This window comes from Mauremys reevesii, linkage group 6 (assembly GCF_016161935.1).
Source record: "Mauremys reevesii isolate NIE-2019 linkage group 6, ASM1616193v1, whole genome shotgun sequence".
NCBI lineage: Eukaryota > Metazoa > Chordata > Testudines > Geoemydidae > Mauremys > Mauremys reevesii.
The window spans coordinates 72,790,098-72,803,630 of NC_052628.1; the positions used below are offsets into that span (position 1 = coordinate 72,790,098).

General features: G+C 39.6%; 1 protein-coding gene across 6 annotated transcripts in view; it reads left to right on the forward strand.

Annotated features, from left to right (window-relative positions):
• Positions 1-260: 260 nt before the first annotated feature.
• The window catches only part of LOC120408764 (zinc finger protein 474-like), a 57,899-nt gene continuing 44,626 nt past the window's right edge, over positions 261-13,533 (forward strand). For 5 of the 6 annotated variants that reach the window (XR_005600954.1, XM_039545974.1, XM_039545973.1 and 2 more), the window contains exons 1-3: positions 262-418; positions 10,708-10,832; positions 12,422-13,376. Coding sequence is in view for 5 of the 6 variants with exons in the window: in XM_039545974.1 (XP_039401908.1) it covers positions 12,657-13,376 (720 nt within the window). In the remaining variant the exon portion in view is untranslated. Of the gene's footprint in view, positions 419-10,707; positions 10,833-12,421; positions 13,377-13,533 lie in introns of all 6 variants that reach the window. The other variant, XM_039545970.1, reaches the window with a different exon arrangement.

A 13,533-nucleotide genomic window follows, 5' to 3' on the forward strand; every position in this document is an offset into this window, starting at 1 on the left:
GTTCTGTTCCTTCCTCTTTACCTGGTGTAGGTCAGTGATAGAGCAGCAAGAGGGAAATCTGGAGCAACTTCCAGCTGCCGCACCCTGGCATCCCACTCCACTGAAGATGCTTATGGGGATTGCAAAGACTCCCTCCCATTGTTTTTTTCCTGAACACACCTCCTGGTTCCTTTTTCTAACCAAGCAATGAAGCTGGCCAATCAGCTTCTATGGGGCTTTGTGAATTTACATTTGTTGACATGTTGCTGGGCAACACGTGGGAGACAAAAGGGAGACTGCCATTACCGTAGCAACAGAAAATGCTAACCTTCCAAACCCTGAAAGAGAGAAGGGACTGTGCTGCTGCCAGTTCCTTGCCCACTCCTGGATGCTCACAGCGGGGATCAGTATGTGGGGGATTAGGTGCTGAAATCACAAGGTAAGTCAGAAAAAATTACACATGCAGAGCAGGAAAAATGTGGTTTGTTTTGTGTTCTTCTAAATCTGCTGTTTAAGCTGCGCAGTTTTCTCTCTTTTACAAAGATGAACCTGAACCATAACTCTGGATCAGAACACTGCTGGTCTTGGGAAAGTTGGGATCTGGATCCAAACTGCAGCATGGCCCTTTAAACCAAAATAAATATTTAGAATAAATAGTCATTGATAGGTTTGTTTCATTACAAGGTTTGCACTTCATCCAGCCCCTTCTGACCTTTGGTTCAGATAATTCTGTTAATTTCTTTAAGGCACCAAGAGAGGAAAAACAGTGAAGTTTCCATTTTACCCACTGAACAAAGCAAACATGAAATTCCTGCTTATGACATTTGCAGTAAAGTGACATTAGAATCATAGAATCATAGGACGGGAAGGGATCTTGAGAGGTCAGCTAGTCCACACTCCCCCACACTCATGGCAGGACTAAGTATTATCTAGACAATCCCTGACAGATGTTTGTCCAACCTGCTCTTAAAAATCCCCAGTGATAGAGATTCCACAGCCTCCCAGGGCAATTTATTCCAGTGTTTAATCACTCTGACAGTTAGGAAGTTTTTTCCTAATGTCCCACCTGAACATCCTTACTGCAATTTAAACCCATTGCTTCTTGTCCTATCCTCAGAGTTTAAGGAGAATAATTTTTCTCTCTCCTCCTTGTAACAGTCTTTTATGTACATTGTGATCCTTCATCTTGTTAGCCTTCACCAATCCTATTCAACTTATGCATAAATGATCTGGAAAAAGGGGTAAACAGGGAGTTGGCAAAGTTTGCAGATAATACTAAACTGTTCAAGATAGTTAAGACCAAAGCAGACTGTGAAGAACTTCAAAAAGATCTCATAAAACTAAGTGATTGGGCAACAAAATGGCAAATGAAATTTAATATGGATAAATGTAAAGTAATGCACATTGGAAAAAATAACCCCAAATATACATACAATATGATGGGGGCTAATTTAGCTACAACAAATCAGGAAAAAGATCTTGGAGTCATCGTGGATAGTTCTCTGAAGATGTCCACACAGTGTGCAGAGGTGGTCAAGAAAGCAAACAGGATAGGAATCATTAAAAAGGGGATAGAGAATAAGAAGGAGAATATATTATAGCCCTTATATAAATCGATGGTACACCCACATCTTGAACGCTGTGTGCAGATGTGGTCTCCTCATCTCAAAAAAGATATACTGGCACTAGAAAAGGTTCAGAGAAGGGCAACTAAAATGATTAGGGGTTTGGAATGATTAGGGGTTTGGAACGGGTCCCATATATCATTACCTGTTAGGTTCACTCCCTCTGGGGCAACTGGCATTGGTCACTGTCGGTAGACAGGATACTGGGCTAGATGAACCTTTGGTCTGACCCAAAACAGCCGTTCTTATGTTCAGGGGAACTGTGTTGTGTAGCGAATTGAATGCAGGGCCAAGAGTTAGGAATACCTGAGTTATAATCCCATCTCTATTACTGTCTTGTTTTGTGGCTTTGGGTGAATCACTTAATCAGTCTGTGCCTCTGTATCTCAGACTCAGTTGATAATACTTCTCTAACTCACAAAGATGTTATAAAAATTAATTCATTAATCCCTCATCCCTGCACATCAAGCCTAAAAAGCCGAGTGGGAAAGATTCCTGCAGATCTCCCAATTTGGTGAGTGGAGATGGGGGGAGGATTTGGGTGGGAGGATTTGGGTGGGATCCCCACCCCAAATTGATGAATTGGTGATAATTAGGCATGTGGCTTACTGACTGGGAAAGCAGTATATGTATTTTGTGGAGCTCACCTGTACAAGTCTCCTTGACAAAGCTTAAGATAGCGTGTGCAAGTGGACACTGAAAGTTAGAAACAGAAATATTACCTGATGTGTAGGATAGCCACCACTGGCACATAAATTATTGATTGAACCAGATCACATTGAGGATCCTCCAGTAGGATCCTCAATGTGATCCTCAGCTGTATAGGTAAGGTGCTGATAAGTGGTTACCAGAAACCAATGTTTCCTATACAATGCAAAAATGATGGCATATAGAAACAAAAACAAAAATACATATGCTCTTTGTTTCATTTTTTCTGAAGTACACTAAGTTTATGCAGATGTACGTAAAAAGAATCCCATCTAAGATTATACCTGATGGAATGGTTGCCCAAATTATTATTTAGCATAATTGGTTTTAATGTAAAATTACCAATTTTTTATTCCAATTGGAATTTTCATTAATCCAGTGACCTGGGACCTGGGACTTTTTATAGCACAGAGCTTGGATGTTTCTTCATTTAACCCATAATATCTGGGGGTATTTCATGCTCTTGCCCTATATTTTTTTCCATAGGCTCATGAAATGTAATAAGGCCCTTGTATCTGAAGAATTATAAGATAGAATACTAGATAGTGTAAACAAATAAATGAAAAACAACCTCAAACACAGGGAAAGAAAGAAAATGAGGAGAAAGCAAAGTCAAAAGTAGCAAATTGTGAAATCTCCAAAGCAGCATGGGAGCAATTAAGCACTCGATCCCATAAATCTAGTCTATGGCATCCCACACTGGTCACTGCCACAGCCATAAAAAATGTCGACTTCATAGCAAAGAGACTGCACTGTGCTTGGTGCAGAAGCCCAGTTTTTTTAAACAATAAAAAAATAAACTTTTAGGCTGCCATGTGTTAAAGACGCATCACTAATTTATGAGGTAGGATCAGTAAATGACTGATCTGCTACCTATGCAATGATCTTGCACTGTAATCCTGCCAGAGCTCACATGGTGCCTGGCTGGCTTAGTATTTGGATGCTGGCCTCCTAAGCACTGTTTACATATAGCAGGAGGACTCTTCCTTCTACAATATCAATGTCCCAGCAGGACATTAGGGAGTACTCTGTTGCTGGTTCAGATCAGATGTGAAACTGCGCTTTTAGCCATCTGTATTGATTAAGGATAACACAAAATTTTTAATAAAACATAGGGTGTTAAACCTGTTGTCCAAGCGGTATTACACTTCAGGTAATTACATCTGCCTCCCTGATTTTCCCCTAAAGTTTCAATTCAATATGTTGTTCATCTTCATTTTCTTCCCTAAATTGTTGTTTGATGTTTCTGTACACTGTTATCTTTGATTTTAAGAACAAGGGTATCCTGTTTAGGAACATTGGCATTGCCATATTGGATCAGGCCATCTAGTCCAGGCGTTCTCAACTTTTTTCTTTGAATCTCTCCCCAACATACTGTAAAAATTCCAGGGCCCAGAAGGCAGAGGGGCTCTGGGATTCAGCTGCAGGGGGCACATTGGGCCCCCAGCTTCGTACCCTTGGGGTGCACTGGGGCTCTAGGCTCCCAGCTTCAGCCCTGTGGGGTGCTCTGGGTGTCACCATGCCTCAAAGCTGAGACTACCAGATTCAGGACAAACTTCTGAGAAATAGGGCAGACTCATCCCAGACTGGTAGTTATTCTATCATTAGATATACCAATTCCTGGCTCTGCAACTGGCCTCCTGTATGACCTTGGGCTAATCACTTCACATCTCTGTGCTGCTGTTTCCCCTCACACCTTTTGTCTATTTTGTCTTTTTAAATTATAATCTCTTCAAGGCACAGACTGTCTCTTATTATGTATTTGTATATTGCCCTGCACATTGGGGTCCTGATCTTGTCCTGGGCCTCTAATTGCTACTGTGATACAAATAATGAATTATAATAATAATGTTCATGCCTCATGTGATGTTGGAAACATGATTGCAATTTTATAATTTCTATAAAACCCAAATGTGATGTCACAAATGAGATTATAAATTTTACTTTAGCCTGTTTGAGACCCCATTCATTTTCATGGGTTAATGTGAAAATAAATATGCAGTCACAAGTGGGAAATGAAACCCTCAGACATCAAGTAAAGGATAAGCAGCAAGAGCAGATGAACTCTTATATGATGATGAAAGGAAAAAGGCAACAGGCCAAATTCTACAGGTCTTATTAGGTGAAATTCCCATTAAATTCTGTGGGAGTTTTGACTGATTAAGGACTTAAGTGTGCAGAACTTCAAGTTAGTATTTATAAAATAGAATGTTTTTTGGAAGGTATGATTAATTTTACTTATTTTTCATTTTATGGTTGAATAAGCAATAGTCTATCCTGGCACCAGGAGACCTTATGTCATGTGATCTTCCAAAAGGCACATATTGTTTTGTGGTTGTGAATTGTCCATGTGGCATTTCTGCTAAGGGAAAAGGTGAAGTGTTGAGGATTACTAGCATTGGCCAATTTAACCCCTTGGTCAGCATAGATGTGTTTTGTTGGCTAGAATTCAGTTAAGGAATCCAAACTCAGAAAATGGCCTGCTAATGGGGTTTGAGGGGTTGTTTACATAAGAGATTCCAAGTTCCAACAGAGCCATGAAAGAAGTCCACAACCATCAGAATAATAGCCATGTCAGTGAGTTATGCTCCTCCTGAACCTATTGGTGGAACTTTTTCAAACTGAATGCTTGACCCACACATAACAGCTAAAAGAAAATAACATGTATTGGTTATGATGCCATAGTTACAACTTTTGATTAGGATTAGTTAAAAAGTTTGATTTGCTACAGGTCCTGTTCCCCAAACAGAACAGGAAGGTGGGTGGTCAAACTTATATTGATTACACACTTTTGATTCTGGGCTGTTATATATAAAGTGTCACTCTCAGCCTGAAGCTGAACTAGCCATTTTATTCCACTTCTTTTTAATTGAATCAGACGAGTCCATTATTTTTAGAATTGCTGCTCTCAGTGGGAACTGCAAGGGGTCTCAGGTATGGGCTAACAGTGCCGTGAGGACGGGAGGTAAGTCGAAATAAGATAAGTTGACTTCAGCTACACTATTCCTGTAGCTGAAGTTGCGTATCTTACATCGACCCCCACCCCAGTGTAGACCAGGCCTAAGATAGCAAACCATAACTGGTTTCCAATGTTGTATCATTTAGAAAAGAAAAAAAAGTTTTATTTTACCTTTTATACAGAAACATTAATTCCACAAACTGAATGAATTCAATGTATTTTATGATTTAAGCTAGACAAAGGGGGTTTTGAAGTCTTCAAATACATTTTCAGTTCACACTGAATTTATATTTACTTTCCAACAAACAAATGTCAATTTGGCAGGAAGAAATGTAGACCAAATGGTGTAATCCCCATAAGGAAGAATAATTCTGTAAGTATTTCAACAGCAAGCTTGGAAATCCAACAATAGGTTATATTGTTAATAGGTTGTTTATAGCTTCTTTTATTGTTTTATTCATTGTTAATAATAAAATAGCTTGAGTCAGACAACATTCTTCATGTGGGAATCAGTGTATTGCTTGATGTTACTTTCAAATCCTTTCAGGCAACATAATAATCAATCTGACATAAATCAGTAAATAGAAGAGAAGATGATGAGTACAACCTCACTAGGTTCAGAGACTCTTTGAAACTTAGCTGAACTTTCTGACGTTCACTTCCCATGACCCTCCAACAACCCTTATCTCCTCCCTCCATGTGACCCGTTAGTGTCTCCATTTCCTTCATCCCATTAAAAGGCCTTGGCTACCTTCCAACTTGTGTTCAATAGGCAGTCCTCCTAGGAATCCCTTTTCCATTATTTGAAAGGGCCATGTAGTTACAGCTGCCTTATTACTAGGCTTTGTCGGCCAATGAATTCAAATGAGTTCTGGAACCATGTGCTCCTATTGTGGAGCACACCCCACCACACATTCAGTGACTAGAGTCATTTGTGGGGTGAAGAGTTGAACCCCAGGGAAGTAAGAGCCAGAAAATTCAGACCCCTATGAAAGGTAAGGGGCTTGCAGACTCATTATATATACAACTTTTTTTCCTACACTAGATAGTTGGCAGGGAATGGAGAAGTGGATGTTTTCCACATTAAAGTGATGAGGCAAAAGTTCTTGCTCTAAAAAGAACCAGGCTTTCTGCAAACCCACTAAGCTTCTTGTTTATTGTTGATTACTATAGTATCTGGAACTAACTTGTTTATGACCTTTGTATGGCCATTAGTTGGTAGTAATTTTTTTTCACTGGACATTTCAGTTTCACACTCTTGTGATGAATTGGTGTATGCTGGCTAGCAACCCTTTTGATACTGTAGGCAAAAAATATCACAGTGACGTATTTTAATGTGCATAGGGACATACAATACAAATATAGCCTCAGAAATTACAGGCTTTTACAGCCTTGTACTTTACAATGTCATTATATAAGCTGTAATGATACATTAGAATTTTAGAGAAGATGATGTTAAACTCGGAATGTATATTTTCCCTAATGTGTTTGCAAGAGAGCTGCCTGCATATTTCAAAATAGTTGTTCACAGTCACTTGTTCTTACAAAAATTACAGATTTGCTTTGATGGCATTCACAACCCCCTGTATTCACTCTCCCCAAACCTTTGCATGAGCCAATTTGACTTTGTCAGAGTGAGAAAGTGTCACGATATCCTGGGAATACACAGCCACAATCCATACCAGTAGTGTTAGTGCAACTAACTTGACAGCTATTTGTGGGACTGGCAACAGAAAGAATAACATGCAACTCTGGTGACCATTCATATTTTTATTACTTTTTATGTGTTTTACACTAGCCCCACGAGGCCTCAGTTAGTGATCAGTCCCTGACAGTCCCTGCACTAAAGTGCATACAATCTGTGCTAAGTTTACCCATGTGCAGTGGGCCAGTGCAAGGCCTATGCTCTGTGTTAGCCACACTGGAAGACTTAAGTGATGCAAAAGCATTGTCTTTAGCTTCCATTGGGGAGTGAATATCACTCCTAGTATGAATAGCAAATTGCAAAACCCAAATGCTTGAAGCAATAGTCCTAGCAAATAGTCTGTGAGAAACCTCTGGTCTGGAATATGTCCCTGTAAAATATTAAGGGGTGGTGTTAGGTCCAGAAAAGCGATCCTACTTTGGCTTTTGTCATTTTTGTGTTTCTATTACTAGTTAATGGCAAGGATGACTAGACTCCTGCACTTGAGTTCTTCTTATGTTGTGTCTTTAAGTACTGAATACCACTAAGTAAAAATTATCAAATAATTTTGAATAACTAACAAATTGTTATAAGTCTAACTCTCTGTGGATAATTTGCAAATAGAAAAGGGAGCTAAATTTGTCAAATAGTGTGTTGAGAATGGTATTCACATAGCTCACCTTGCATTTAATAGGACTCGCATGTAAAGTACATACATATATCAAGGGGACAATTTACAGAAACTATAAGAAAGGCAAAAATCCCAATTTTGAAACATGCTGAGAGCTGAATTCTTGAAGGTGAATAGCCACGTCCTTTGCTTCAGAATTTGCTCCCTCTTGTGACTGGCCAGAGCCTGACTCTGGGACCATTAGGAAGGAGAATGGTCAGATAGTTGGAAGATCTAGATTTTATTCCTGGCACTGCCACAGACTTGTTATGTGAGCTTGTGTCAGTCACTTAACCACTCTGTGCCTCAGTTTCTTCATCTGTTAAGTAGTGATAACAGTGCTTATCCTACATGCTTGTTGTGAAGCTTAGGGTACGTCTTCACTACCCGCCATATCGGCGGGTAGCAATCGATTTCTCGGAGTTCGATATATCGTGTCTCATCTAGACGCGATATATCAAACTCCGAACGCGCTCCTCTCAACTCCGGAACTCCACCACCGCGAACAGCGGTGGCGGAGTTGACGGGGGAGCCGTGGACGTCAATCCCGCGCCGTGAGGATGGGTAAGTAATTCGAACTAAGGTACTTCGACTTCAGCTACGCTATTCGCGTAGCTGAAGTTGTGTACCTTAGATCGAACCCCCCCCCCCCCCCCAGTGTAGACCAGGCCTTAGTTCATTCATGTTTGTAAAAGACTTTGAGATCTTCTAATGTCAAGTACTACCAAGGTACAAAGGATTATGGTTGTTAAATATGTAGATGCAGCAGAAGATGCATTTATCTGAGATGGTATTTCACTGATTTTAACAGGTTTAGTGTTCAGAGCATAGGACTAGTAGTTAGGAAGTACACAGTTCGTTTTTTGTCTGTTCCACTGATACTCTGAAGCTTTGGGCAAGTCACTTAACATCTCTTTATCAGTTTCCCTTGCTGTAAAATCGGGACAGTAAAGCTTAGCTTTCAACCAGTGAAGTTTAATTAATCAATGATTTAGTGTTTTGAAATTGTGAAGCAACTTGAAATTTGATATAAATGCTAAGTAGCAATCTCATTAAAAGCTGCTGGGATGTTCATTGTACTTGGTATTGGTCATGGCAGTGAATGGTCTCTTATGACTAACTGCTAGCAATATATTTCATGATGGTTGCAATATAAGTGATTACATTAATAAACAAGAACACCTCACACCTATATTTGAATACTTAAATCAACACTTAAGCATGGAAAATGGGCAATTTCTTCAAAATCTAAATATCTTCTTAGAAAATGCCTGTTTTACACATTTAAATGTCTATCTGAGTATCCAGATGTGGGATCTGAATATTCTAGTAATGATTCTGATCATGTGAGTCATTTAGCATTTCATGTGCAGTGCTGAACCCTCTGAACTCTTAGTAAAGTAGAGCATATTGATGGTGCTTGGCAGTGCAGCTTATACAGTGCAGTTTTACTCTGAAAAGTGACTCCATAAAAAAAGCACCATGTATCTCTGTTTATTGTGCTTCTTTGTTTTTAATGCCTCCATTTCATGCATATTCCATTTTCTATGTTTACAAGTAAAACTTGCAAGTCCCTCTTGGGTTCTAAAAGTCAAGTTGGGTTCTTTTTCCTGCATATGCATCACCCCCATTAATAAAGTTCATCTTCAACCAAATTGCTCAAGCATAGCCGAGAGCAGAATTTGGCCCTGCTATTAGAATGGGTGTCATAACTATAAAGGGAAGGGTAATAACCCTTCTGTATACAATACTATAAAATCCCTTCTGGCCAGAGTTCACCAAAATCCTTTTACCTGTAAAGGGTTAAGAAGCCCGGGTAACCTGGCTGACACCTGACCCAAAGGACCACTAAGGGGACAAAATACTTTCAAATCTTGGGGAGGGGAGGGAAGGATTTTGTTTGTGCTCTTTGTTTTGGTGGTGTTCACTCTTGGGACTAAGAGGGACCGGACATCAATCCATGTTCTCCAAATCTTTCTGAACAAGTCTCTCATATTTCAAACTTGTAAGTAACAGCCAGGCAAGGCATGTTAGTTTATCTTTGTTTTCTCAACTTGTGAATGTTCCCTTTGCTAGAGGGATGTTTATCCCTGTTTTGTTGTAACTTTGAAAATAAGGCTAGAGGGGGTTCCTCTGGGCTCTTTAAATCTGATTACCCTGTAAAGTTATTTTCCATCCTGATTTTACAGAGATGATTTTTACCTTTTCTTTTTAATAAAACCCTTCTTTTAAGAACCTGACTGATTTTTCCATTGTCCCAAGACCAGGGGTTTGGGTCTTTGATCACTTTGTAACCAATTGGTTAGGATATTATCCTCAGGCCTCCCTAGGAAAGGGGGTGTAAGGGCTTGGAGGGATATTTTTGGGGAAGAGGAACTCCAAGTGGTCCTTTCCCTGGTTCTTGTTAAATCACTTGGTGGTGGCAGTGTACTAAGTTTTAACCTACACTGATAGAAATAAGCTTAGGGGGCTTTCATGCGGGTCCCCACATCTGTACCCTAGAGTTGAGAGTGGGGAAGGAACCCTGACAACCGGGTTTGCAATTCCGCTGATTATATGGAACTCAGAGGAGAATCCAGCTCTCACTCCCACAACTGTGATGTGCTAACAGGTGTAGACATTAATAAAGATTTATTTTTGTCATTAAGGTTCTGTTTCCACAAAGTTTCCCTGAAAATTTCGCTTTCAGGAAAGCAAGGTTGAAAATTGAGCTCAAGGAGTGTCATAAACTGAAAAACTACAGTTCCAGCAGGAATCTGTATTTTTTATTAGTAGCCAATCATTGTATAAAATTAATCCAAAATGAACAAAATATATGGTTGTGTGATTTTTTTTTATTTAGTTGTTCCCAGAAACCCTTGCTAAAATTACATCCTTGTATCTTTGTATCAAAGGATGTACAGTTTGTTTTGTTGCTTTCTCCAAGGAAGTGTTATGATCCAAACTTCATTGCTAATTTAATTTCCCAGTAGCATGGTGAATTTAAAGTTCAATTCAAGAAATACATGTAGTTCAAAACTTCATATTAATGGTTTTATCTAGTCCGTCAGTTACATGTCTTGTATTCTTTTCTTTCATGCAGAATCACCTTCGTCAGCCAGAATGCTGTCTGGATTTTCGAATTTGTTACATCTGTGGCCATGAATTTGTCTTTCAGTCAACACTAAATCAGAAATGCTTGGAAGGATGATGTCAAGGAGATAAAAAGTAAGTTACAGCAAGACATTAGTTTATATGTTACATATGCAAAAATGATCAAAATACAAATCTTAGATCAGATGGAATGGTCAATATTTCCTGTATTTTCTTGAGATGAGGCACATAATATTTCTACCGTGTTTGACTTCAAAGATAGAGTGGGTTTTTTTATTGCAAAACTGGTTTTATGACAGGTCAATTTTTTCAGTATTTTTAATGTTCCTTTTGGGTGGCAGGGGCCCGATTCTCCTCTTACTTACTGATTTTACATCAATATAACTCTACTGCCTACCACAGATTTACTTCAGGTTTAGACTAGTATAAGTGAGAGGAGACTTTGACCTTGCACTCTTATATATAATTTCAGACACGAGTCGTGTAAAGTTTTTGTTTATCAAACTTAAATGTCATTGATAGTATTGTTGTTCCTTTAGTAAAATTGGGAAAGTATGGTAATCTTTCATGACCAAACTGCCCAACAGGGTAAGCGGGTTGTGAAACAGGAGATTTCTGTTCTGTTCTCACCTCATCTACTGTCTCTTGCTGTGTGGCCTAGACAAGGGTTAAACTCAGACTTGCTGTAAACAGTTAGGTCAGTGAAGTGCACTCACTTACACCACTTCTGAATTTAGTTCTCTATGCCTCAATTCTTCCTCTACAAAATAATACTTCTCTGGAGCACAAGAATGTTGTGAGTATTAACTAATATGTGTAAAGCGCTTTGTGATTCTATAATTATAGGTGCTATAGCTATGCAAAGTATTATTATTAAAGATGAAAACAGGGGAGGCAAAAACTTGTGCCTCTGAGGAAAACAAGTGAGGGGCAGATTGCTCCTTCCACAAGGAACTCCAAGGAAGGAAAATTATATAAGGAGAATCCTGTGCAGTTACCCCCATGTTGTTTCTTTGTGGGAGGGAAGGCAGATTTCCTTAGGAAGCAAAGGCCTTCTGCACAGAGCTTTTGTGCCTCTGCTTTGATTCGGGGGGGCCCAATGGTCCCTCTCCATTATCTGGCACCAGGTTCCAGCGGAGCCGTGCTTCAAGGAAAAGAAAAGCAATTTAGCAATGAGTTAGAGCTTTTTAAAATCACACAGGACAGAAGGGAGAGGATATGATATATGTCTCCCTGGACTGCCCACCCATCCCACACTCATCTGTGGACCTACAGAATGCTATCTGCAGGGTCATGGGTTGATGAAGGGTGGACACTGCTGACGAAGGTCATGCACTAGCACTGGGAAATTTCATGAAGTATCATTTTGGTCAGGAATGAAAGTAACAAATTCTGGGTGATGTTTACAGTTGTATGAAGTTCAGCAGTTTTGATTCACCCGGGTTCATACAAATCTTTTATCCATATTTTGTTTCTCATGGCTGTGGACCCTGCAAGTTTACAGTTTTGAGTTTCAGTTGTATATAATAAAATAATTTAGCAGATGACATTGTGGGTCGACCATCTTAGATGGCCTTGCTTATTTGTATGGGACTTGAAAGTACAGCATCATGGTAAGATAAATGGAGTCTACTTTACCCCTGGTTGCCAACCTTTAACAAGAAATAGTGATTATTAATTTCTTCTTATATAATTTGTTTCAGGATTAAAAAAAGAAAAAAGGCAAAACAAAAAAAACTGCAACAAAAACCCCCCACAAACCTCTGCCACTGAAACATCACAATCCGATTGCTGCAAATATGCCTCAACTTGATGCAGCTCCCCTACACTCTGGTAACTTCTAACCTGCAAAGCAAAATCAACAAAAATGAGCATCATATTGAAAAAAGGCAATCTCAAGTAAAGTAGAGAGAACATTCCTGGAACATTGTATTCTTCATGGAAACAACTGTAAAGAAAAAGAGTTTGAGCAAGCATAATAAAACTCTGCCAAGTGCTGGAAAGGCCCCTGCTAATATCTCTACCATTCTGCCTTCAAAACAGATTGCAACATCCAGTGTGTCAGATCTTCCCACAGTTTTGCCAGAAATAGTGAGTTTAGATTCCGTAGTAAAAGCAAGCCCTGGGAAAAGAAGACCAGGCACTGTAATAATATCAAAACGGTCAAACACTGCAAGTATGTCTCAGAGTCAGTTGAATCGACCAGTCATTCCATCAAAGAGACCTGGCTTTAGGGTGTGCTATATCTGTGGCAGAGAATTTGGGTCACAATCTCTTGCCATACATGAACCAAAATGCTTGGAGAAGTGGCATATTGAAAATGACAAATTACCAAAGCATCTCAGAAGAGCAGAGCCTGCTAAACCTCAGTCCCTTACTGGTGGCACCTATGACATTAAGGCTGCAAATAAGGCAGCTTATCAGAGTGCTCAAGCTCAGCTCTTACCCTGTGAAAACTGTGGTCGCACTTTTCTTCCTGATCGTCTCCCTGTGCACCAAAGGAGTTGCAGACCAAAGGATGGTGGCCTGGGCCCTTCAAGCTCTAACCCCCCAAAATCTGTGAAAGGCCCTAGCTCTGGCCTTGTATCTGCAGCACATACTGATCAATCTAGTAAAGTTCAACAAACATGTGGGGGTGCACCAGCCATACCAGATAAGGTAAATTATTATGCATACGACCTATGAAAGAGACATGATTGTTTTGCTATAGATACCCCAGAGAGTAGAGATGAGTGAACTTTAATCAGGTCTTAAATTTCAAGGCCTACTTCTTTCAAAGGCATCTTTTTGCTCCATGCAAATTCTTCCCAGCTGA